General features: G+C 42.0%; 1 protein-coding gene across 6 annotated transcripts in view; it reads left to right on the top strand.

The window, feature by feature from the left end:
* cnot1 (CCR4-NOT transcription complex, subunit 1) overlaps positions 1 to 26,091 on the top strand; it is a 188,800-nt gene that overhangs the window by 64,597 nt on the left and 98,112 nt on the right. For all 6 annotated transcript variants that reach the window (XM_080187255.1, XM_080187259.1, XM_080187254.1 and 3 more), the window contains 6 exons: positions 12,579 to 12,749; positions 15,065 to 15,192; positions 17,906 to 18,146; positions 18,561 to 18,680; positions 21,429 to 21,551; positions 25,045 to 25,196. In XM_080187255.1, coding sequence (XP_080043381.1) covers positions 12,579 to 12,749; positions 15,065 to 15,192; positions 17,906 to 18,146; positions 18,561 to 18,680; positions 21,429 to 21,551; positions 25,045 to 25,196 — 935 coding nt within the window. The remainder of the gene's footprint in view (positions 1 to 12,578; positions 12,750 to 15,064; positions 15,193 to 17,905; positions 18,147 to 18,560; positions 18,681 to 21,428; positions 21,552 to 25,044; positions 25,197 to 26,091) is intronic.

Raw genomic sequence — 26,091 nt, 5'->3', positions numbered from 1 at the left:
ATGAGGAATGGTTGAGGACTCTGGGTCTTATTCGTTGGAGTTTAGAAGGATGAGGGGGGATCTTACTAAAACTTACAGGGTATTGCAAGGCCTGGATTGAATGGACGGGGAGGGGATGTTTCCTCTAGTAGGAAAAACTAGAACCAGAAGGCACAATCTCAGGCTAAAGGGAAAATCCTTTAAAACGGAGGTTAGGAAGAATTTCTTCAGCCAGATAATGGTGAATTTGTGGATTTTTTTGTTGCAGAAGCCAGGTCATTGAGTGTCTTTAAGATAGAAATAGATTAACCTGGGGATGAGAAAAATATCAGCCATGATTGAATGGCAGAACTGACTTGATGGGCTGAGTGGCCTAATTCTGTTCCTATGTCTTATGGTAGACCAACCATCTTTTGCAGAGTAACTTTTGGAGCTTTTGTGTTTTTGTCTTCCCTTTTGACAAGATCAATTAGTTTACAGGGAAATTTAGGTACTGTCACTTGGGGGAGGATTGTTATGTTTGTAACAGAGATACTTCATGCAGTTCTATCATTAGGCCAACTTAATAAGGTAACATTACACTATCAACAAAATTTCTTCCATCTGTTGTACGTCAGTATGTGACTTAATTATTCTTGATTCACTACCGAAGATTGCTCTAAACTCTAAATAATAATAAGAAATCAGGCTGATTCCCAGTTGAGCAATAAGGAACATTTTATTTATCCATTCATGGGACATGGCTTTCTGACCATATGCTTAACAGGTTTCAAAAGAGGCACCTGACAGCAAATACTAGAGTTATGTTTGAAACTCAGTGGAGTATACTAAGCCTAGAACAGTTCGTTCGGATGCAGCAGTACAAGGGAGTTCAGGATTATGAAATATAAGCTTAGAAATATTTCATAGCAGCGTGTGTTCTGTAGTTGGAGCAGGTTGGTAGGAAGTATGGTTGAAGTAAAACACTAAGCTCATTTTGAAGCGGCCAGATGTTGTAATGAGAAGACAGTGGAGGGTGATATTCTTGATTAGTGGACTAAGTTGATTTAAATCCGTTTGGGTCAAACTCAGTACAATTTTTAAAAAAACAAGAGTGGTTTTCACAACCTCGCTGCCTCAAAGCACTTTACAGCCAATAAAATAACTTTCAAGTGTGGTTGTAATGTAGGAAACATGGCTGCCAAGCTGTGCAGAGCAATTTCCCACAAACAACAACCAGGTAATCTGGTGCTTTTGTGATGTTTATGGAGGAACAATTGTTGGCCAGGACATTGGTGATGACTCCTCTGCTCCTCTTGGAAGTAATACAATGGAGTCTTTTACACCCACCTGAGAGTAAAAATGGACTCCAACACTTGTTCTTAGCCAAAAGAAACAGCAGAGGGATAGAGTCATGGAGCCCCTACGGTGCGGGGGGAGGCCATTCAGCCCACCGACAATCATCCTATCCAGGCCTTATCCATATAACTTCATATCTAGTCCCGCTGACACTGGGGGCAGTTTGTCACGGCCAGTCCACCTGGCCTGCACGTCTTTGGATTGTGGAGGGGGGCTGGAGCGTCCGGGGGGGGCGTACACAGACGCGGGGGGAATGTGCGGACTCCGCACTGGCAGTTACCCGAGGCTGGAATTGAACCTGGTTCCCTGGAGCTTGAGGCAGCAGTGCTAACCACTGTGCAGCCCAAGTGTCAAGGTATATTTGGAAGAGTTGTACCCTCAGAGGAAGGGAGCTTGCAGGGAGAAACCTCATAGTCGAAGGTTTCTCATCTAAGTTCTCTGGCCGGAACTCTGCCACCTCATCCGCTTGGAATTGGAGCAGGAGAGGGTCCAACAACAGAAATATCCATTGATCTCGGGCGAGTGACCCGAGTGATGCCATAAAATCCCACTCAATATCTTTTAAACAGAAGTGAGCTTCCCAGCTTTCACATAGAAACTCTCACTAAACACTAAGAATTAACCAACAACTCTCTGGATAGTAGATGGCACAGTGACGCAGTGGTTGGCGCTGCTGCCTCAGCACCTGGGGCCCAGCCTTATTCCCGGCTTGGGTCATTGTGCGGAGTCTGCGTGTTGTCCCTGTGTCTGCGTGGGTTTCCTCTGGGTGCTTTCGTTTCCTGCCACGGTCCGGGGATGTGTGGGTTGGGTTGATTGACCGAGCAGGGTTATTACGTGGGGCTATGGGAATAGAGGCTGGGTTGAATTGCGGTCGGTGCAGACTAGATGGGCTGCAAGGCCTACTCCTGAATTGTAGGGGTGCTATTGTTGAAATTGTGAATCACTGCTTTTTTGGGCGTCACAACATTTATTGTCCTCCCTTTGAACTGAGTGGTTTGCTGAGCCATTTCAAAGGGTGCTTAGGAGTCAAACAAATGTAGGCCAGAACAGGTAAGGACAGCAGATTTCCTTCCCTAAAGGACATTAATGAGACAGATGGACTCTTTCCGACAATCGACATTGGTTTCATGGTCATCAGTAGATTCTTAATTCCAGAGTTTTATCAAATATAAATTCCACCATCATGGTGGGGTTTGAATTTGGGTCCCCAGAACAGTCCCCTGGGTTACTAGTCCAACAAAAATACCACTACACCACTGCCTTCCCAGAACTATGTGTGGATGGCCTTGGCATTAGGCACATTCTCTCCATGCCTGCGTGGGTTTCCTCTGGATGCTCCGGTTTCCTCCCGCGGTCCGGAGATGTGCGGGTTGGGTTGATTGGCCGTGTTGGATTTCCTCTTAGTGTCAGGGGAGGGTTAGCAGGGTAAATGTGTGGGGTTATGGGTATAGGGCCTGGCTGGGATTGTGGTTGGTGCAGACTCAGTGGGCCGAATGGCCTGTTCCTGCACCGATGGGATTCTATGACTCAGTGTAACTGCCCTGAGGGTCAACCTGATTTTTGTGTTCAAATCCTGGAGTGGGACTTGATGCCACAATATAGGCAAGAGTGCTACCAACTGAGGTACAGCTGATATGTAGCTTGACCATGTACAGTCTACTGAAAACTAACACATTCACACTTGGTGAAATTACATTGAATTAAAAAGAGCAATGGTGGAGTCTAAAAGAAACAAACATTCTTCATGGGCTAAAATTAGAATGGGAGCAGTTATGTGCTAGGAATTTCAAATTTGTGTTTGCTGGCCTGGAAACTCATTCTTGAATTTGTGATATTTTTGACATGTCTTATTGCTTACGTAAAATTGGTAGAAATTATACTGTCAGGGCAGTCAAATGTTGGTTTAGCATTTGAAATCATATTTCTATCCCTGAAATTTTAGCATCCATAGATGTGTGGATTAAGAGGACTGTAAAGTGACGCAGTGAATTATATAGGTGTGGATTTGATGCAGCTGTCTGTTTTATCATGTCACTCCGTGAATAGATGCCAGATGGTGACTTACAGCTGTTGCAATTACTTGGGTATTTTGTGTCATGTCTGCTGCACAATCTTTAAATAGCTAGTTTCAGCATTTGCGCCTCAATATAGGAATTGATTGCTTCTTTATCACTACACCAAACTTAGATTCCATGCGTCTTTCAAATGCAGTTCAAGTTAGTTGGCACAAATTTTTTTTGCAGTGTTTCTTGTTTTCCAATTCTTAGATAGTATTGGGAAATTAATTGAGAAACTTTAAGTATCCTGATGACCCTATCATGGCTAGGAAGTACAAAATTCCCTTCTTATGCTAAGTTTGGCATGATCTCAATGTCAAATTCCATATATAAGCTGACAACACTTGATAATACCTTGCTGCCACTTCTCACGATCCCAGTACTGTCTCTGATTTGTTTCGTTGTCCAACGTGCAGTCTCGGATAAACAGAAATTTCCTTCATTTTAAACGGGAAGATTGAAGCTGTTGCCTTTGACCATCATCGCAAACTCTGTTCCATAGCCACTGTCCCCAGCCTTTCCCTGAGGCTGAACTAGATTGTTATGATAACTTATTTAACTCTGGGCTAAAGTTTTGATTCTGTATCCTCTCCGTCACTGTGGGCACCCACTTCTGCATCCATAATATTGCCTGATGTCCTCCAATGGCCTGGTTTGGCAACAACACAATTTTCTTGGCTACAATCCTTGCATGGCCTCTCTACTCCCTACCTCTAACTTCTTCCACCTCTACAGCCCTCAGTGATCTCTCTCCAGTTCTGCCCTCTGTCCGTTCTTTGCTGACCTGGTGGCTGTGCCCTAAGCACTTTAATTTGCTTCCTAAACTCTGCCTTCCGCTTGTCTCTTCTCCTCTGAAGTTCCTTCTTAAAACTGACTTTGTTTATATTTTTATTAGTTAATGGCACATGTGTTGCTGGCCGAGCCAGCATTTATTGCCTATCCCAGTTGCACTTGAATTGATTGGCTTCCTAGACATTTCAGAGACTATTTAAGAATTAACCTCATTACTGTGGGTCTGGAATCACACATATAAGCCAGACCAGGTAAGGACAGCAGATCTCCTTCCCTAAGGGACATTACTGAACTTAGGTTTTTTACAACAACTGACAATGGTTTCATGGCCACCTTTTAACCTTTAATTCCAGATTTTTATTGAATTCAAATTTCACCATCTGTCCAGAACACTACATCAAGTCTCTGGATTACTCTTTCAGTGAAAATGCCACTGTCTCTTTGCCTCCCCCACAAAGCCTTTGAACTTCAAACAGATATGAGCAAAGGTGTCCAATGTCAAATTTGTCTGGTAATGCTCTTATAAAGCAGCATCTAACATTTTACTATGTTAAAGGCTCTATATAGATGCAAATTGTGTTGAGTTAGCTGATTTTAACTGAGGATCAATGAGTGCCAACCATCCTTACTGGAAAATTCATGTATGTGGCGAGGGCTTGATTTGTTATGGCTGTAATGGTACACCATTAAATAGGCAACTTCAGAACTTGTGAAACAATAGTAAAAAACGATTGGTGGTAAATTGACTTTTTGGACGAGTACAGATTTAAGAGATTACTTCCGCTTGTGAACAAAGCAGTGTTACTAAGAGCTCAGTCTGTTTTGTTCATTCCGTTCACAAACAAAGTAGAATTACCAAAATCTAGAAGGGGGCTGATTGGTAATGTAATTGCTCAGTGGAGATGAAACATAAAAACCTATAGTTTGTAAACAAACCACAAATGCAACAGTGTCGTTAACAAACTGATGACTGAGCACACAGAAGCTTCAGGTTTTCCTGCATGTCTTCAGCATGCCCAACCAGACAAAATAGCTGAACATTGTGCTGTGGACAAGAGCTGTGTAAATATGGATATCTATGAAGCTATTGTTAGAAACTTTTAGCAGAAAGTACTTGTGATGATCCAGCGCTTTTGTTGAAGGCAGGTAGAGTTCTTTTGTACAGTAGGTCGCAGTGAAAATTGTCTGTTTTTGGAATTTCTGTTGTGGTGCCAATCTGAGCCTGCTCCCTTCTACCTGCTACTTTTAGTCCATAGAATCTCTAGTGCAGAAGGAAGTAATTTGGCCTATCTGCATTGACTCTCCAAAACAGCTCTTACCCAGACTTCAGTGTACTACAATGAAGGTGTTATTATTTTGACTTTATTCCTGGCTGAATTTACTATTTTTAAATAAAGGCCAATGTCCTGGACTGTAAGCACTGTTTACCAGCTTACAGTTAAAATCTTTTAGATTGCTTAAAAGCAGAGTTTAATTACAAGCCGATGGAAATGCATCTCCAGGTGGCCCATGGATAGAGCTACAGTGAAATACATGGTCCTTTCCTTGTCACACTAAGCAAAGGACTCTGGATAACGTTTTTTTTTTGAAGGACTACTGATGAAGCCTGCTGTTATAATGGGATTTGTGAATCCTTCTATAGATGTTTCCTGATTAGTTGGCAAAGCAGTACAGATATATTGAAATAACTTATGGAACTCTTTACACACACACTGTCTTTGAACTTCAAAATTTTGACTCATTACATTTCAGGCAAAGTATCTCTCCTAAGAGAAACTTATTTTATAATTGGAGCTTCTCAGAAGCGGGACTTGCTGTTTATCAGCTTTGACTTTGCTGCAAATTTTAATCACATTTTGAAAACTGGTGTATTAAGAGAGGAAAAAAAAGTGAACGTTGAAAATCTGCACTAGAAAGATGCTCAACAGTTCGTTGAGAATCTGAAATTCTGGGTGGGCCCATTGTTAGAACATCTCTTAAAAATTCCCTCCAAACCAATCTGTGGATAGCCACAATCACTAATGGTCTCAACACAGCGTTGAAATGTTTGACATTGATTCTGAAAGCTTCCAAATCCTTTAGGTTGTTTGAAGCTTCTCAGTGAGGTGCTTTAGGCAATTAGATTGTGCAAATAATTCAGTTATCATAACGTTAATAAAAATGGAGAATTTCTTTTTATATGTTGGCTCCAAAACCATAAAACATGGAATTTTGAACTTGTTCCCTATTGCCATTGGAGTCAAAACAGGGTTGCTTTCTAGCTTCCATCTTGTTTAGAAAATTTAGCTTCAGAATGTTGAGCAGAAAGCGAAAAGTTTGCATTTGTATAGCACCTTTCATGAAATCCAAAAGTGTAGTCACTGTGGCCATAATAATAAACAGCATAGAGGAATGTAGACTATGCACTTGTTGCTCATGCTGAAGAGAGCCTGTAAGTCAGCATGAATCACGTCCTGCGAGCACATAAGCCATGCTTTCAGTTGACGCAAGTTATACAAGCTTGTCCAGGAAATCTCACTTGCTACCCAATATTTTGGCCCATGCTGTCTGCAGTCAATGGGTTCATTATGTCATATGCCCTCCTAATTGATGTGAACCATTGTTAGTTTGAAGCCAGTGGTGTTTTTGAAAGGCTCTTTGAAGTACAAAGAACAAAGAAGAACCCAGCACGGGAAACAGGCCCTTCGGCCCAACGAGCCCGCGCCGCCACATCACCCTACACCTATTCTACCCTGCGTGTCTACGAATGGAACCCCTAACTTAGCCAGATTCAGGGGAGAATAGTGTCAATTTGGTAAAACCAATCAGCCTAAGAGCACATCTTGGGGTGTGGGAGAAAACCGGAGCGCCCGGAGGAAACCCACGCAACCACAGGGAGAATGCGCAAACTCCCACAGACACAGGCCCAAATCCATGTATCTGCACAGCTAGCAGTGCTAGTCACCGAGCTGTTGCGGCGCCCGTCTACCGGTCCAGGATCAAGCACACACACCGACACGAAGTACTAGGCCACTCCCGGAACTTCCAAGAGCAGCCCACGCACGACCCACCGTGTGCATGCCCCTCGTTTGACACGAGGTGGACGTCCTCCTGCGGAATAAAAAGACAAAAACGTTAATCTTACAAGCCTGCTTTTCCGGTGTCTCCCGAGGTTCTAACCTTATTTAATAGCCCCTACCATAACCCTCCATCCTCGTTTCACTCATGTGCCTATCTAACTGAACCTTAAACGAGTCCAACGTTCCTGCCTCCACCACCCTACTCGGTAGCGCGTTCCATACCCCCACAACTCTCTGCGTCAAGAACCTTCCTCTCACTTCCAAATTATACCTCTCCCCCCTCACCCTTAAATCATGACCTCTCGTGTTTGTACCCAGTCTAGGGAGCAGTCTCTCACTATTAACTCTATCTATTCCCTTCAGTATCATATACCTCTATCATGTCCCCCCTCAATCTCCGTCTTTCCAAGGAGAATAGTCCCAGTTTCTCCAACCTTTCCTCGTAACCCAGCCCCTCCATGCCAGGCAACATCCTGGTAAACCTCCTCTGCACCCTTTCCAGAGACTCCACGTCCTTCCGGTAGTAAGGTGACCAGAACTGGACGCAGTACTCCAAATGCGGTCTAACCAACGTTCTATACAACTGAAGCATTAGACAGCAGCTTTTATACTCTATACCCCTTCCTATAAAGGCTAACATTCCATAAGCCTTCCTAACAACCTTCTCCACTTGTGACGCAACCTTCATGGATTTGTGGACCTGCACTCCCAGGTCCCTCTGTATGTCTATACTCCTAATCTGTCTACCTTTTATCACATAGCTCCTCTCTGCATTATTCCTTCCAAAATGCATCACCTCGCATTTGTCAGGATTAAATTCCATCTGCCACCTATCTGCCCAATGCACCAACCTATCTATATCCTGTTGTATCACCTGACAATCCAGTTCAGTACCCGCCAACCCTGCCATCTTGGTGTCATCAGCAAACTTGCTGATCACACCACCTACGCTCTCTTCCAAGTCATTTATGTATACTACAAACAGGAGAGGTCCCAGTACTGAGCCCTGCAGCACACCACTGGTCACTGGCCTCCAGCCTGACAAGGTCCCCTCCCCAACTACCCTCTGTCTCCTATTACCCAGCCAGTTCTCAATCCACCTAGCTACCTGGCCTCGTATCCCATGCGTCTTAACCTTTTCTACCAGCCTACCATGAGGGACTTTGTCAAACGCCTTACTGAAATCCATATAGATAACATCAACGGCTCTCCCATCGTCAACCGTTTTTGTCACCTCCTCAAAGAATTCCACCAGATTCGTAAGGCAAGACCTCCCTCTAACAAAGCCATGTTGCGTATCCCTAATCAGATCGCAACGCTCCAAATGCTCATACATCCTACCCCTAAGTATTTTTTCCATTAATTTCCCTACCACCGATGTCAAACTCACCGGTCTATAATTTCCAGGGTTATCCCTACTACCTTTTTTGAACAGCGGTACCACATTTGCTACCCTCCAGTCCTCTGGGACCTCCCCTGTGTCCAAAGAAGAGACAAAGATTTGCGCCAGAGGCCCAGCAATTTCATCTTTCACCTCCCTAAGCAGCCTGGGATAAATACCATCAGGCCCCGGAGCTTTATCCGTCCTTACGCTACCTAAAAGCCCTAGCACTTCCTCCCTCGTAATAGATATTTCCTGCAACTGATCCTCAGCTCCCTCCAAGAGACCGCACGATTCCGAACCCCTCTCCTTCGTGAATACCGACGCAAAGTATTCATTCAGGAGCTCCCCCATTCCCTCCGACTCAATACATAACTCTCCACTCTTGTCCCTAAGAGGACCAATTTTCCCTCTAACTACTCTCTTGCTCCTAATATAGGAATAAAATGCTTTTGGATTTTCCTTAATCCTACCAGCCAAAGCCATTTCATGCCCTCTCTTCGCCCTTCTAATTCCCCTTTTTAGCTCCCTCCTACTCTCTCTATATTCCTCCAGTGCACTCTCCGTACCCAGTCGTTTCGACCTAACATACGCCTCCCTCTTCTTCCTGACCAAGTCTTCAATACCCCCTGTAATCCACAGCTCTCTAATCCTACCTTTCCCATCCTTCCGCTTAACCGGAACATACCTCCCCTGCAACCATTTCATTTTGCCCTTAAAAGCCTCCCACTTGCCAACCGTGGACTTGCCAGCTAATAGTCCCTCCCAATCAGTGTCCTGCAGCTCCTTCCTAATCCTGCTATAGCTCGCCTTTCCCCAGTTCAGCACACTTCCGTTCGGCCAGCACTCGTCCCTTTCCATTTTTATCCTAAAGTAGACGGACTTGTGGTCACTGTTATCCACATGTTCGCCTACCTCTACCTCACCCACCTGCCCCGGCTCATTACCCAACACTAAATCCAGTATAGCCCCTCCCCTAGTCGGGCTCGTTACATACTGCTCTAGCGACCCTTCCAAAACACATTTCACAAACTCCTCTCCCTCCGTACCCCCAGCTCTAGGCTCCCTCCAATTCACTCTGGGAAGATTAAAGTCACCCACTACAACCACTCTATTCTTCCTGCACCTGTCCAAAATGCCCCTGCAAATGCCTTCCTCCACCGACCTCGGGCTGTTGGGTGGCCTATAGTACACCCCTAGCAATGTGATCTCTCCCTTTTTATTCCTCAACTCCACCCACAGTGACTCAACCCCTGTCTCTTCTATATTGTCCTCCCTCTGCACTACTGTGATGTTTTCCTTTACTAACAGTGCCACCCCTCCACCTCTCTTCAACCCTCCTCTGTCACACCTAAAACACTTGTACCCAGGAACATTCAGCTGCCAGTCCTGCCCTTCCCGTAACCACGTCTCCATTACAGCCACCACGTCTAACTGCCTCACAAACATCAAGGCCCTAAGCTCATCCGTTTTCCCTGCCACACTCCTAGCATTGAAACAGACACAGTTCAACCCACGAGTGTCCCTCGGAACCTTCTTCTCCCTGATAATTTTCTTTTCACCCGACTCTCTCCCAGCCACCTCCCCACCCCCCTTCCTTATTAGTTTAAACCATTCCTGAACACCCCAGCTAACCTCCCCGCTAAGACACTAGTTCCCCTCCCGTTCAAATTCTCCCCACCCCTCCTGTACAGTTGCCCTTCTCTCCTAAACACCTCCCAGTGATCCACAAAAGTAAAGCCCTCTACCCTACACCAATCCCTCAACCATGCATTCAACTGCATGATCTCGTCATTCTTTGCCCTGCTACTGGGCAGCAACCCAGAGAGTGCCACCCTGGAGGTCCTGCTCTTTAGTTTGGACCCCAACTCCCTAAATTGCCTACGGACCTCTACCCTCCTACTCCTTCCTATGTCCCCCTCCCCTACGTGTACTATGACCTCTGCCTGGGTCCCCTCCCCTTTCAAAATTCCCTCTACCCTTTCCGTTACATCCTTTACCCCTGCTCCAGGGAGGCAGACCACCATCCTGGAGTCACGCCTCTGTCCACAGAACCTCCTATCAATACCTCGGACCCTCCCATCCCCTACCACTATCACCTTGCCAGCCCCCTTCTGTCCCTATAAGTCAGTCTCCCCTTCCTGCCTATCTTTCTGTGCCCCTGTCGACGAACCTTGGGGGGCCTCCGGGGAGGCCGAGGGACCCTGACTACTCTTCTTCTTCCTCTTTCTCCTCCTAACAGTCGTCCACCCTTCCTGCTCTTCAGCCCTTGGGACCTCTCCCTGCTCGTGGTTCCTAGCCATCAACTCCTCGTTTTCCCTGACTAGAAACGCATCCTCCAAACGCCCCTCAAGTTGCCTGACCCGGGCCCTCAAGCGCTGCAGTTCTAAACGTTTACTGCAGATGTGGACCTTGGGGACACGTGACACCACCAAGAACTCCCACATGTGGCACCTGACACAACTTATATTCCTCCCTATAGTCCCTGCCATGTCCCAACCTCCTGTAAGCGCCCCTTCTCTAAGCCTACTCTCGCCTAAGCCCAGCGAGCCAAAGCCCTTCTCACTCAGTTCCCGCTCACTCCGCTGCCTGCTCCCGACGCTGCCCGCTGTATGCTGCTACCCCTTTTTTTGTACCCCCCGCTCCCCCTTAACTACAATCCCCTCGCCTAACTTCCGGTATGGAAGTAAACTACACTCTAACAAGCCCCGAGAACCGGAAGTACAGGAAAAAAGCGGTTTTCAATTCAAATCAGTCACTCACCACAGCCACCAGGTTCAATGCTCCGGAGAACAATGAGGTGGGTCCCCGGGTGAGTATCCGATTTATACCCCCCGCTCCCCCTTAACAACTATCCCCTCGCCTAACTTCCGGTACGGAAGTAAACTACACTCTAACAAGCCCCGAGAACCGGAAGTACAGGAAAAAAGCGGTTTTCAATTCAAATCAGTCACTCACCACAGCCACCAGGTTCAATGCTCTGGAGAACAATGAGAGTAATGGCATAAAAAAGGACATTAAACTGACAATAAAAGTTACAATCAAGAAGTTATGGTTTATAATATCTTTATCCTATGTACAACTGTTGGATCATTTCTAGTTGTCAGAAAACTTCCATTTGCACACAGGTTGCCTCAATGTTCATGAAAATTCAATGGTAGGACAAAATTTCAACGTTAAGGCACTCAGGTGAGCAGATTTGTCAGGTTTTGAGGCAGTAATAACAGACCCAGCTAAGAAGGATTGTTCACCAGTCTGAAAGCCTGATGCTAAACTACGCAAGAATGTATTCTGCAGTGAAACGTAGCATGCTAAATGTTCTTGTTAGCTCAGAAGATAAAGATTTAATTTTTAAGCAGTCTTAACAAGATGTAACATCTCAGATGGTGCTTGTGGCAGGAAGAAGTGGCAAATGATGATTCACAATAGCACGACAAGTCATATGTAACTAGCAGAAAAATAGAGACCAAATAAAATTAAGGGGGATAAAAAATCAACCCTCTAGTCAATCTGACAACTGATGTCAGATCTGCTGACTCTAGCAATTTCTGTTTTTAACCTTATTTTTGTCTCCGTTGCGGTTTTGATTTTACACTCATTCTCCTTTTGGAAAACAGCTGTGCAAATCACATTTGGTGATTCCACTAAAATAGCTTATGGGGTAAGGACCATATTTAACCTGGAGCAGATTAACTGTTTTCGGTGATACTTTAGTCTTGCTGCACAAGTTTGGAAGAATCATCTTGTTCTTAATTGAAAATAAAACCAATAAGGCCTGGCAGCATCCTTTGCATGGGGAAAAGTAGTAGTCATTTGGTGCTACCTTTGATGCTAAATGGCTTCCCTTCAGATTTGTATTTGTCTCCTTTCACTTTCAGTTGGTGTGAAGCACATTGTCCATTACATTGGATAAGATGTACTTTTACTACATTGTGTTTTTGATAAAATCAGGACCTTTTGTTTTGATTTCAGAATCCAAACCTGAATTTTAAGGAGGTGACTTATGAACTGGATCACCCAGGATTCATCCTTCGTGACAGCAAAGGTCTACAAATAACAGTGTATGGAATCCAAAAAGGGATGGGGATTGAAGTCTTTCCTGTTGATCTCATCTACAGGCCTTGGAAACATGCAGAAGGACAGGTATATTCACAAACATGGAATTTAGCGATGGACTTAAGAAAATATATCAGTGCACTCTGGCTTTTGCTTGAGTTCAGAGAGCAGGATGGTGAGCTCTGGAATACATTGTTATATGCTACCATTTAAATTCTTGATGAGAATGGCACAAATGTGGAAAAAATGTGACCAAAAAAGTAATTTCTGCCATCACATGGTGCCATCTTTGTTATGAAGGGGAGAAAGTGAGGGGTGATGACCCTTTTGTTGCATAAATATGCTGAGATTGTAATATGGACTTGCAAATCTACAGGCATTACCTATTGGAATGGTCACTTGTTAGCTTTTTAATTCTTCTGGCACTTCGAGTCATTCACATAATTTCCTAAGATAGTGCTTCAAGGTAAATGTTCAGTAACTGCTCAGTCTTCTGTTTTGTGGTCCTTCAATTTCAATTGTAAAATGAATCTGGGCAGATGCCACCCAATCGTACCTACTATTGCATAGTAGGAGCTTTTTTAACATTAAGTACACAGCAGAGATGCAAGTAACATTTTGTACCATCTTTTAAGCTCCCCATGGCCTGTGCTATTTGAATCAACTACAACTTGTAGTATTGTGTTCCATATTCTCACTACTTTTCATTAAAAAAAAGTCTGCCAAGTTCCCTGCGGGATTTATTAGCGAATGTTTTACATTTAAGATCTGTATCGTTGGTCTCAGCCAGATATAAAATTTTCTTTGAGTACTTTGATCAAGCCCCCTCCTTATACAGTAGATTCCTAGAAATAAACAGTACAATACGACAAGAGTTCATTCAGCCCAAATAGTCTGTGCTGGTTCTTTCAAAGAACAATCCAGTTAGTTGCACTCTCTTTTTCTCTGCTGTCTGTCCTCACTCCTTTCTGGGCATGCAATCTTGGCTGAGGATTTAAATCTGTAAAGAGCAATACTTAAATCTCAATGTTTTCTTTGCGATTTATTGTGTTGAATTTGGATAGGAAAATATGTTACGTTTATCAAAGTATGTGAGTCTGGCAGACTTTATGAAAACTAAAACATGCTTGTGAACTTGTAATTGGGATGGATCGAAAATTACAAGATTCAGTGTTGGCTGGGCATGCAGTGGAAAGTTGGTGGTGAGCCTAAATTCTAATCTGATTGTGGTTTGTTAAATTTCCCATTGGTGCCAAGTTCAGATTTAAAATCTGATTCTGGTATTTAAGGTGTTCTGTTTTCTGACTGTTTCAAAGCTCTGTTTAAAAATTCCTAAGGTGGAATTGTTGTTTTTACACAAGCATGGAAGTTTTACTTGCCAGTCCAGCAGTTTATTTTTGTATAATTTTTCAATTTAATTTTGCTCTGTGGATGAACACAATTTAATTTGCTGACTGAGCATTTATGATGGATTTATCAGGGCAGGAGGAAAGAAGATTGAAGGGATTAAAGAAAAGTGTAAGGTTCTGCAGTGAGAACTTCAAAAGAATTACAGTCATAAATTTGAACAGAAACAAGTACTTGTTTTCAGTGCTATTCTGCATTTCATTTTTGTTTGTTTTTTCTTTGACCAGTTCAATTTACTTTCAAAAATAACTGGGAAATAAGATTACTTCACTTCAAGTTATTTGGATTTTAAAGAATAATTAGAAGTCCATAATAAGTACCAGTTTCCAAATTTGTCTGGTTTAAAAGCAGTAGCTTTGTACTTTCTACCCACCACTCGGGTGATTTTGTTTTTTAAAAAGGCAATTTGTATGTGCAGTGATTGATGTCACACATTTTCTTTGGAGGATGAATCATCATCATCCACCTTTATCTCCATTTAGTTGGTGGCATATGGCAGGGCGACATGCTCTTAACATACTTGATTGGAGTGCAAGCATTGGTAAGCTTCCAAACATTATTAATAAATTCTAGTTTTTATATTGACAGGCGAGATCTGTAGTGTAGGACATCAAGGTTGGAAAAAAGTAGAAAATGTTTGAGTATATTGAGAAGTAATATTTTTATTTTAATTCCAGGAGAGGCTGAGGAGATGGTAGAAACCATCTGTTGTGTGTATTGCCGCAAACATGTAACTTTCCTGTCGTTTATTGTTGTATGCATGGAGAAAGGGAGAACTGGAATTTCAGAGTTGGAAATAAGGCAATGAAAATTCAGCTTTGAAATCTGTAATGCTTTAGAGTAGTTCTGAATGCAGCACACAATGTGTCATGCGTGAAAACACAGCCATCCAAGCCTTCTTGGTTCATGCATTAAAGATTTTTTAAAAAAAACTTGGGCGAGCTTTTGGCAGGGACATCATGGAAATGCTAATCTGATCTGATTTTTATTTCCAGCTCTCCTTTATTCAGCATTCATTAATGAACCCAGATATCTTCTGTTTTGCTGACTACCCATGCCATACTGTGGTGACTGACATCTTGAAAGCCCCTCCAGAGGATGATAATCGAGAAATTGCTACATGGTATGTCTGTACTACAAGAAGTTGTGAGCCCACAAAAGAGATGCTGCATAGGATTACAAAGGTTTAATACTTGCTGTGGAACTGGGAGATAATTTGAAAAAGACAAATATAACCTCGAGGGATGGGGTATAATGTTGCAACGAATTTATTGCTTGTCTTGAACTTCCCCACAGACACTAGTGCGGTTTGAGAAAAGTAGAATTGGTTGAATTTAAAAGTGCAATATTTCTGTTTGCTGTTTGATCCAGTCAGCTTCAGTTTAATTGAGGAAAATATTGGATCTATGTTTACCTTTTGAACTGCTCGTTTTGGCATTAATCAAAATAGATTTCTTTCAAATGAAAAAAATCTTGGATTCTTAGGTGTTGAATATGAAAACAAGGAAGTGATACAATTTGTAGAAGGTATTGCTGAAGCTGTTTGAGGATGTACAGTTGTGGACAGGGTGTGTGATCCATTGAAAAAAAGGGTATGGGGGTCTTTAGTTGGAGAAGTTTGGTTACAACGAGAGGCTTAAAAGTTGGAGCTTTTTGCTTTAGCACAGAAAGGGTTAAGTTGGAATGTTATGGAGACATCTAAGTGAGAAGTTGTATAAGGATAAATACGAAATTGTTTGCAGATGGAGCTAGAGGCAGGATCATGAGCAGGAGAATAGAAGTTAGATCTTTTTTGATGAGGAGAAAGTTATGAGAAAATGAGTTGCTTCATTATGCCACACGAGACTGATTTTGTAAGGAAATTGGATTATTATTTGACAAGGAAGATGTATTTTAAAAGGTATTCAAAAGGGGAGGGGGAATGGCTTTATAGGCAACTTGCTTTGGAGAGCTGGTATCAGCACGAGCAGTGCTGTAGTTTTTGTGATTTTATGGTGTTGATGAGAACAAATGGGGCCACAAGACTGCCTGGGGATATCCATTCATTATTTAGTAACAATAATTTTGTTAACCTATTTAAAGCTGAAATGTGTATTGAAGCTGATTCTGGAGTATAGTACACCCACTATTTCTAGGCTGCTGCACAACGTGTATGCTCTGGGAGACTGCCACACTTGTTAAATCTTTTACTTCTAAGCTGCAGCAATCTGAAGTGGCTGTCAAATAAGATATTTAGCTTGTTGGAAGAGGGGTGAAACAAAAGGCTTATTAAGCCCAGAAATTCATATTTTCAAGTTGTTTTTGTTGCTGATATTGTTATTGGTTTCTGTGGAAATGTAATTGTAGAAGAATTTTTGAAAAATTAATTTACAGAATGTGTTTTTCACTGGCCTAACCAGCATATAGGCAGCATGGTGGCACAGTAGTTAGCACTGCTACCTCAGTGCCAGGAAGCTGGGTTCAATGCTCTGTCAGAGAGTCGGTGCAATGGTAACCCCAGGATGTTGATAGTCGGGGTCCAGTGATGGTAATGCCATTAAATGTTAGATGAATAGATCTTTTGTTAGAGCAAATTTAACTTGCCTTTTATCAGCCCAAGCCTGCCTATTATCCAGGTTTTGCTGCATATAGGCACTGGCTGCTTCAGTATCTGAGAAATCTTGAGTGGTACTGAATATTTTGGATTCATTTGCAAACATCCCCTCTTCTGATCTTATTGAAGGAAGGTCATTGATGAAGTAGCTGGAGATGGTTGGGCCTAGGACACTACCCTGAGGAACTCTTGTGGTGATGTCTTGGAGCTGAGACGATTGACCTCCAACCGACAAAACCATTTCCTTTGTGCCAAGTATGACTCCAATTAGTGGAGGGTTTTCCCCGATTCCCATTGACTCCAGTTTTGCTCGAGCTCCTTAATGCCATACTCGGTCAAATTCTGCCTTGATGTCAAGGGCTGACATTCTCACCTCACCTCTGACGTTCATCTGTTTTTTTTCTGTGCTTGACACAAAACTGTAATGAGGTCAGGTACTGAGTGACTCCAGCAGAACCCACACTGAGCATCCAGGAGCAGCTTATTGCTGGGTAAGTGCTGCTGGATAGTGCTGTTCATGATCCTTTCACTCACTTTTCTGAGGGAAAGGGTAGACTGATGGGGTTTGATTTGTTCTCTTTTGTGTACAAGACATAGCTGGACAATTTTCCACATTGCTGGGTAGATGCCAGTGTTATAGCTGTACTGGTTAAAGGCACAGCAAGTTCTGGAGCACAAATCTTCAGTCATAATGTTGGAATATTGTCTGGGCCTATAGCCATTTCAGTATCCGAAGCCTTCACCCGTCACTTAATATCACGTGGATTGAGTCAAATTGACTGAAGACCGACATCTGTAATGCTGGGGATCTCTGGAGAAGGCTGAGATGGATCATCCAGTCTCCACTTCTGGCTGAAGATTCTTGCAAATGCTTCAACCTTATCTTTTGCCCCCATTTTAATCATATAGGGGTATGAAGTTCCTTAGCTATTTGAAAAACGTTGCACAACCCCAAAGGATCAGGAAATTTCACTTATACATTGTTGTTTTACTTAAGGTGATAGAAGCAATAGTATACTTTCTAAAATCTATGATAGCTCCAGTTGTATGTTGTTTACTTGCTGGATGGGTTGCAGGCAGGCAAGGAAAACCTTGAATCGCACAACTCCAGTTTTTGTATGAAGATTATTTGATTCCAGAAAAGAACTTAGTGATTGAAGCATACTTGAGACCACTCTTGGGGTGCGGATCTGTACACCCATATCGTCTACTGCTAACGCAACAATTTATTTCCTCGATGCAGGAAAAGCCTGGACCTCATTGAGACCTTACTGCGTCTTTCAGAGTTGGGACAGTATGAGCAGGTCAAACAGCTCTTCAATTTCCCCATCAAGCACTGCCCGGACATGCTGGTACTGGCCTTACTGCAGATCAATCCGACCTGGCACACTCTACGCCATGAGCTCATTTCCACACTGATGCCAATTTTCCTGGGCAATCATCCGAATTCTGCCATTATCTTGCACTATGCCTGGCACGGACAGGTAAGCTGAAACAGGGATTCTTGAGGAACACAATAGTTTAGTGTTTAATTTTAAAAACGGAGTAATTGTAAGTGATGATATGTTAATCTTTTATTAAACACCTGCAACATTCAGTGACTGCATTGATTGCAGTCATTCCCTATGACCGTCTGAATTAACTGCCCTTATTTCATAAATTGTACAGATAGCCAGGTGTTGTAAATATATAGATCTCATTTAAGCAGCTCATAGCATTCTACAGTGTTGGTGAGAAATGAAGTCTGATGGTGTTCAGATACGTGTTAAAATTTAACCTTATCATTGCAGTTAAATTGGAACTTTTTAAAATACCTTTGCTGCTAACAGTAAAAATTGGCTTTCGTGTTTTGCTTAGAGACTATGTATATATCATGTGGTTTCTTTAATATTTTACAGGGTCAATCCCCCTCAATCCGACAGCTGATCATGCACGCAATGGCAGAGTGGTACATGCGTGGTGAGCAGTATGACCAGGCCAAGCTCTCTCGCATTCTAGATGTAGCTCAAGACTTGAAGGTAAGGACTGTTTATTTCATTTATTTATTAACGTCACAAGTAGGTTTACATGAAGTTACCGTGAAAATCCCCTAGTCACCACACTCCATGCCTGTTTGGGTATCCTGAGAGAGAATTTAGCATGACCAATGCACCAACCAGCATGTCTTTCAGAATGTGGGAGGAAATGGGAGCACCCGGAGGAATCCCACTGAGACGTGGTGAGAACGTGCGGACTCCGCACAGAAGTGATCCAAGCTGAGGTCGAACTTGGGTTCCTGGAACTGAGAGGCAACAGTGCTAACGACTATGCCACACTGCTGCCCCACATTTACTAGCATTAACTGTGCATTAACTAGCTCAGTGTTTGTTAGTGGGCTTATTTAGTGCAATGCACTTGAGTCCTTCTGAGAAACCATAACTGACTTCCATCTCCTAAGCCTGAATAATTCAGATTTGTGGTGCTTCTTGTTTCTTGTAAGGGGCTGTTCTTAATATTGTTATCTCCTGATGGGATTAAACTGAATCTGAAGACCAAGATCTATTAAAACTGTCATTTTCTGTATCGAAATCAATAGGTAAGATGTGCAAATCAATGGGAAGATTAATTTCAAACTTATGTGGTTCCTAAGACACCAATGTAAACACCTTTCTTTTTAATTCATACATAGAATGTAGGCAGCACTGGCGGGTATTTCTTTCTCCTGATGGCCCTTGAGAAGATGCTGGTCAGCTGCTGCATCGACCAGTCAAACCAATAAAGATTGAGAATGAATGTTTCTGATGTAATATTACCAATATGCATAGGAATATCACATTTAAGCCCAATATATGCTTAAATGTGTCGTAACTTGGGAGTGCAAACTTTAATTCATTAAAACATTGTGCATTTTTGTACTTGCTAGGACATAAGTCAAACAATCAGCCAATGCAATCCAACTTTGAAAGAAAACTCTTAATTAAACTGATAATTTTGTGTTCAGCTGCGCAGTAAAAAAAAACTTCATCCATCCATTATATGATTTTATTGACTTTTTCAAAGGCTTCCACTTCTTGCTAGAGTACTGTTTCACAGGCTCCATACTCACTCCAGTATCTCCTCATACTGACAGTACTTCATATGTGAGGATTAGCTATTTATAGAAGCCTTCTTGGCAATAATAGTCCACTCGTGTAGTTCCAGCAGATCTTCTGCAGGCATCCTGACTAACATCAGCCAGCTCAGGTGACTAAACAAGGTGCATTCTTTGCATGATTCGGCTACCCCCTGGATTACCATACTGAGAGAGTGTGACAAAGCTGAACTATTACGTTCTGCTAAAATCCGAGTTGTGTATTGCTGGGCTAATTGATGACTGAATAAATTTGCAGTCTTGTGCGCAGTGCGTGGTGGTTAGCACTTTGTCACTACTAATATTGGAAATGTGTTGTATACACAAATTAATTTGTCAAAATTCTTTTAGCTGTTGCATTTCAAGCTCAGATACAAATTAGAGTATCAGTGAATGCACTCTTGAATCTGGAGACTGTTAACAGTAAAGCAGTTTACTCTTTTTAAATAGTGTTTGCTATTAAAAGGGTAATTCATGTTAATGATCGATCAAAGTTTCACTGAGGGAGAAAGTGCATTTCACAAAGATAACTGAACACTTTGGATGGAATACCTGCAGTTGGGTCTGCCCTTTGGCTCTGCTCACTTTTATAGCCAAGCTCAGTTGTAAATAACTGGAATTGGGACCAGAACCGCGCTCTGAAATGCACTTGTTCTAAATGGATTGAAGGTTTATTATGTATTTAGTGCATATATGATGCACATTTTTTGGGTAAAAATGACCAGGCTTAGTGCAGGTAAGTTTGATTTTAATGGGAAATTTATCTTGGATGCAATTGTAATTGAACTAGGAACTATGCTGGTGTGGTGTCACACCAGCACAGTTGGACATTACAATGTGGAAGAGGGTTATGGTGGGGCTGCCTGTTAATTAGACTTACTATATTCAAATAAGGTTCCCAACCTTTTGGCGGGCGAACACAGCCTTATGAAATTTAGCAGGCAGCATTTTGTGCCTATGTCACCATTTGTGCCTGTGTCACCATTTGCACCCATGGTGGCAAAATCTCAGCCACCAGATGTATTTACAAAAGTATAATTGAGCTAGTGCAGTTTTAGCATAATTTTGCATCTGTTGGAGGCCTTACTAGAAGGAATCTAAATTTATTGGAGTTCCTTGCAATGAACTGTTGAACAAATGTGTAAAGATTGCAAAGTTAAATTTCCAAATATTGAATTTTTAACTGCTTCCATTTGCAACCCTGCCAAGATTGTAATTTTTAAGTGTCGGCAGGGAATTACTTGCATGGTTGAGCCAAGCCAAATCGTTCATTTCCAGCCAGAGCTAGAGGGTGATCAGAAAAGAGAAATGCAGTTAGGTGCCTTGTTTATCCATCACTATATTCCAGTGTTCTTGGATTAGTATAGTAGGCTGGGATTTACTAACTAATCACTGACAGAGAATTGAGGCTGGTGACTTAATTATTGATCTGTTTAGATTAGCATCTTGCTGATGCATTAGGGAGCCTTTCCAAGACACTTTTCTTTAGTACGAAAATATCTGGCTTGTAATTTGTGGTGCCAATTGTATAAAATCAGAATGTAGCTCCCAACAGAGTTGGCGAGGAGGTTCTACCTTTTTGTCTTTTAAAAACTATTTCTTTAAGGTTGGAATCAATTATTTAAGTGATTGTTTGAATCTTTTTTTTCTCTTACAGGCCTTGTCTATGCTGCTAAATGGTACTCCGTTTGCCTTTGTTATTGACCTTGCTGCACTTGCATCTCGCCGAGAATACCTCAAACTTGATAAATGGTTAACTGATAAAATTCGCGAGCATGGGGTAAGATATGAACTTGAACCGCTTTATTTCTAAATGTTGTAATGCGCGTTTCAATGTAAAAGGTATCTGTTGAGCCTTTGGAATTTTTTGGCACTATTACATACTACTTCAGGGTCATCCATGGCTCAGTTGCTAGCACTTGCAGCTTAAGTCAGAAGGTTACGATTCAAGTCCAATTCAAGACTTGAGTCCAGAAATTTAGGCAGACACCTCAGTGTGGTACAGAGAGAGCACTGCACAGTCAGGAGTGGTCTTTTGAATGAGGAATTAAACCAGGGCTTTATGCCATTTAAAAAAAAATTGGATGCATTTGCTGCTGTTGCCACACCATGAGCAACCAGAAAATTTCACCCGTTGTTTCTCTGCCGGGTTTACACAGCACCTTGGATCTCGGAAACAAAAGCATCAAGATATGGTATATAGAAATTAATGGGAATTTTCCCCACTTCAGCTTAATCATAGATGGAATAAGGTTTCCAAACCTGGGTGAGAGGATGGATCAGTAGGGTGGCAATAGGCAAGGGGCAGCAGGGATTTAAAGCTGTGGTATTGATGCATTTCAATTTACAATTTCCTATAGGTTGTTTACAATTACAGTGCAACTCATCCTGTTATATGTACACTTCTGCAATATAGGATGCTAGTATTTGTTTATTCTTTTAAACTTTCAGTTAAATTATGAACCAAGTCTGTTATGTTATTCAATACTAAATGCATTATGCCAACCATCTTATTTGCTAGGGACACAATGCAGTAGAATTATGTCCTGTGTATAATCAAGACTGGCTTTCCGAGCAGATTGTTATCTGCATGCACATCATTTTGCCTTGACAGGAGACACTGTAAAAGGTTTTGTGGCTTCATTTCGAAGTGAAGGGATCTAATTCTTGGTCTCCTGGCCAATATATTTATCATTTAGTCAACATCACAAAAAGAGATTATTTGGTTAGTATCACATGGTTGTTTATGGGAGATTGCTTTTGGAAATTGGCTGCCAGATTCCTGACATTATAGCAGGTACTACAGAAGTCCTTTATTGGCTGTAAAGTGCTTTGGGTCATCCTGCGGTTGTGAAAGACACTTTATAAATACAAGTCTTCATTTCATTTGCACTTGAATGTAAATCGGCAGTAAATTCTGCCACAGCAAATACTTTTGCCAATTAAGTAATTTTTATAGTGCAAGAAGCAATGTATGCATAGCAAGCTCTCACAAGCAGCAATTTGATAACCACATGGTCTTTTTTAAGTTTTTGAGGGATATTGACCCACACAAAGTAGAACTCCCTTGCTTTTTAAAATGATGCCGGAGATCTTTTACATCCATTTGAAGATGGGTATGACCTCAATTTGACACCTGAGTCAAAGATTGAGACCTCGATTTAACACTTGATGGTTCGTTATTGTCAACTGTATTAGTATACAGTGAAAAGTATTATTTCTTGCACATGATACAAAAAAGTATCCTGTACCTAAAGAAGGAAAGGAGAGAGTGTAGAATGTAGTGTTCCAGTCATAGCTAGGGTGTAGGGAAAGATGAACCTAATACGAGTTAGGTCTATTCAAAAATCTGATAGCAGTAAGGAAGAAGCTGTTCTTGAGTCAGTTGATACTTGTCCTCAGACTTTTGTATCTTTTTCCTGACAGGAGAAGATGGAAGAGAGTATGTCCGGTGTGCATGGGTTCCTCAATTAAGCTGGCTGTTTTTCGAGGCAGCGGGAAGTGTAGAAGTCAGTGGGTGGGAGACTGGTTTGAGTGATGGACTGAGCTTCTTTCATGGCCCTTCGTAGTTTTTTTGCAGCTTTGGACTGAGCAGGAGCCATGCCAAGTTGTGACACAGCCAGAAAGAATGCTTTCTATGGTGCATCTGTAAAAATTGATGAGTTATAGTGGACATGCCAAATTTCCTTAATCTTATGAGAAAGTAAAGGCATTGGTGATCTCGCTTAACTATAGCGTCGGCATGGATGAGCCGGGACAGTTGGTTCATCCAAAAATTGGCACCTCCGGAAGTGCAGTGCTCCGCAAGCAGCACCCTCTTAGGTTTCTGTTTAATTTTCTGGAGTGGACTTGAACCTACAGCCTTCTGTTTGAGACGCGGGTGTTTCCCTGTAAGCTGCAGCTGACGCTTTTACTCCACTGAAAATGTCTCAAGTAATTCCATTCCAACTTGGTGCGAAACCTCCACTGTATAAAGGTTTATGCAGTCTTAATTTTTCAAATGTATAACAACACATTGGGGATCTGGTTGTCTCGCAGCTTGATACTTAGCATTCAAAATCATGTGAAAAATTTTGTTTTTAAAGGTGCAGTCAGATTATCTTTGTAGAAGAGAGGTGTCTACAAGTTCTTGTTGGGATTACAATGTGGAAATATGAGTGGAATATAATTTGCAACCATGATCCTCTGTCATGAAAACAAGTGGGATTACATAGTCGGCACTGAGGGAATGGAAGTTGTACAGACCTTTTATTGAGTAATTGGTTAAAACAATGTATTGACCTTTCATGCTTTTTAGTTGATAGGTAATTAGCATCTACTATGGGTCTGTAGTTTCCTGTATACCTCAGCAGATTGGCTCTAGTTAGCTAGAGGCAGGTTCTGTTCTGTGACTCTAACATTTTCAATAATTTGAATGGGATCTTGTCTCTAGAAAAAGTAAATACCCAGAATTACATTTGTACCATTATTCTGTATTTTTTATTTATTGAGTTAACAAGAATGTATCCAAGATTTGAACAATATTTACAGGCTTGTATTACATGCCGTTCTATGGGTAATTCTGGTATCTTTATGCTGTCAACAATTATTGCTCCAAGTTTTAGCCAATATTGTTCTTAATCCAGTTACCAGTTTGAAATGAGGGATCCATATTCAGTCTTTAAACCCCTAAGGTGCAGAAGGAGGCCATTTGGCCCATCATGTCTGCACTGACTTACCAAAAGAGTGCCAGACCCAGGCCCAAGCCCTGCCCTATTGCTGTAACCCCTTGTGTTTACCATGGCTAATCCACCTAACCTATACATCTTTGGTCTGTGGGAGAAAGCCAGAGGAAAAACATGCAACTGCTGGGAGCATATGCAAACCCAAGGCCAGAATTGAACCTGGGTCTCCGGCACTGTGACGCAGCACTACTAACTACTGTGTTGCTGTGCCATCTCTTGAACGTGCCATTTTCCATCTGTCAAGTTGCAATGGCATATAAGAGTTATTGCTCTGGACTTCAATATGCAGCTGATAATTGGATTCAAAACAGCATTAGTGAACACTTTGGATCTGAGGGCACATGCATAACTCAAACGTACATGGCTGCAAAAAGTTGTCACAGTTCTCGATGAAAGAGTATCTATTAAACTGATAAATGTACTTCATAATAATTTGGTATGTTTGAACTCAGTATTGTTCCTCAGTCATAAAGTATAAATGCTGAGTGTGTTGAGGAGTGGTGGTGGAGATAGAAGGAGGTGATAATTTTCAACTTTTTATTTAAACAGGAGCCATTTATCCAGGCATGTGTGACGTTCCTAAAGAGACGGTGCCCTTCAATTATGGGTGGACTGGCCCCAGAAAAGGAACAGCCCAAGAGTGCTCAACTCCCTCCAGAAACACTGGCTACCATGTTGGCTTGCTTACAAGCTTGTGCAGGGTAAGAATAGAACTTCAAAAAAAAATTGCTTTGAATTTTTGTGAAACTGAGTATTACAATTACTAGATGGTAAATTATTTTTGAGCTAGTGATAGATTTCTACACTCTAAAGAGCAGGAGTATGGTGTTGAGATGGAGGATCTTTCATGATTTTGAATGGTGGAGCAAAATGGAATGACCTCAGCTCCTGTTTTCTGTTATGATTGATAAGAAATCTGTACCCGATATAATTGTCTTTCCAGCAAATTTCAACCTGTGCACACTCTTGTGCAGTGCTGCCCTCTAGGAACTAGTTCAGTGATGAGAATGCTGTAACAATGAGTATTGCACCTATTCCACTTTGGCACTATTGAGTGGTGGTTATGTACTTGCTGCTTTCACTTTTAATTTCTGATTTCTTTGTAAGCTATAATATAGAGCAGTGTGTAATGCTAACCCTGAGGTTAAAGTACTTATTTGAAGTACTTTAAACCAAATAGAAAAACAGTGATGTTCAGGGAAGGCATATAAAATATTGAAGGATCAGGGAGTCACCATGCTCTTTAACCTTTCCCCTCCCTGAAATTCAGAAAAATAGGATTTGGGGTTAGTAATTCAACTGCTGAAGCCAGTTCTGTTATTTCTACATCTAAACTCCATTGATCCATATGCCTTGAGGCTAACGCCTAACAATGTTTTGATCTGTTGGACAATTACAAACATCACAGCATCCATTGCCTCTTGGGGTAGAGATTTCCACTCCCTTTGTAGAAAGCATGCTGCCTAATTTCACTTGTAGATGACCTATCTCTAATTTTAAGATTATGCTTCTTTTTCATGATTCTGCATCTGAACATATTAAATTGTTGGGCAGTGAAAGAACAGTTGGTCCATCAAGTCTGCACCGCACTATTTA

Source organism: Carcharhinus amblyrhynchos, chromosome 4, assembly GCF_965287045.1.
Source record: "Carcharhinus amblyrhynchos chromosome 4, sCarAmb.v2.hapA, whole genome shotgun sequence".
NCBI lineage: Eukaryota > Metazoa > Chordata > Chondrichthyes > Carcharhiniformes > Carcharhinidae > Carcharhinus > Carcharhinus amblyrhynchos.
This window is presented reverse-complemented; position numbering and strand designations above follow the sequence as displayed.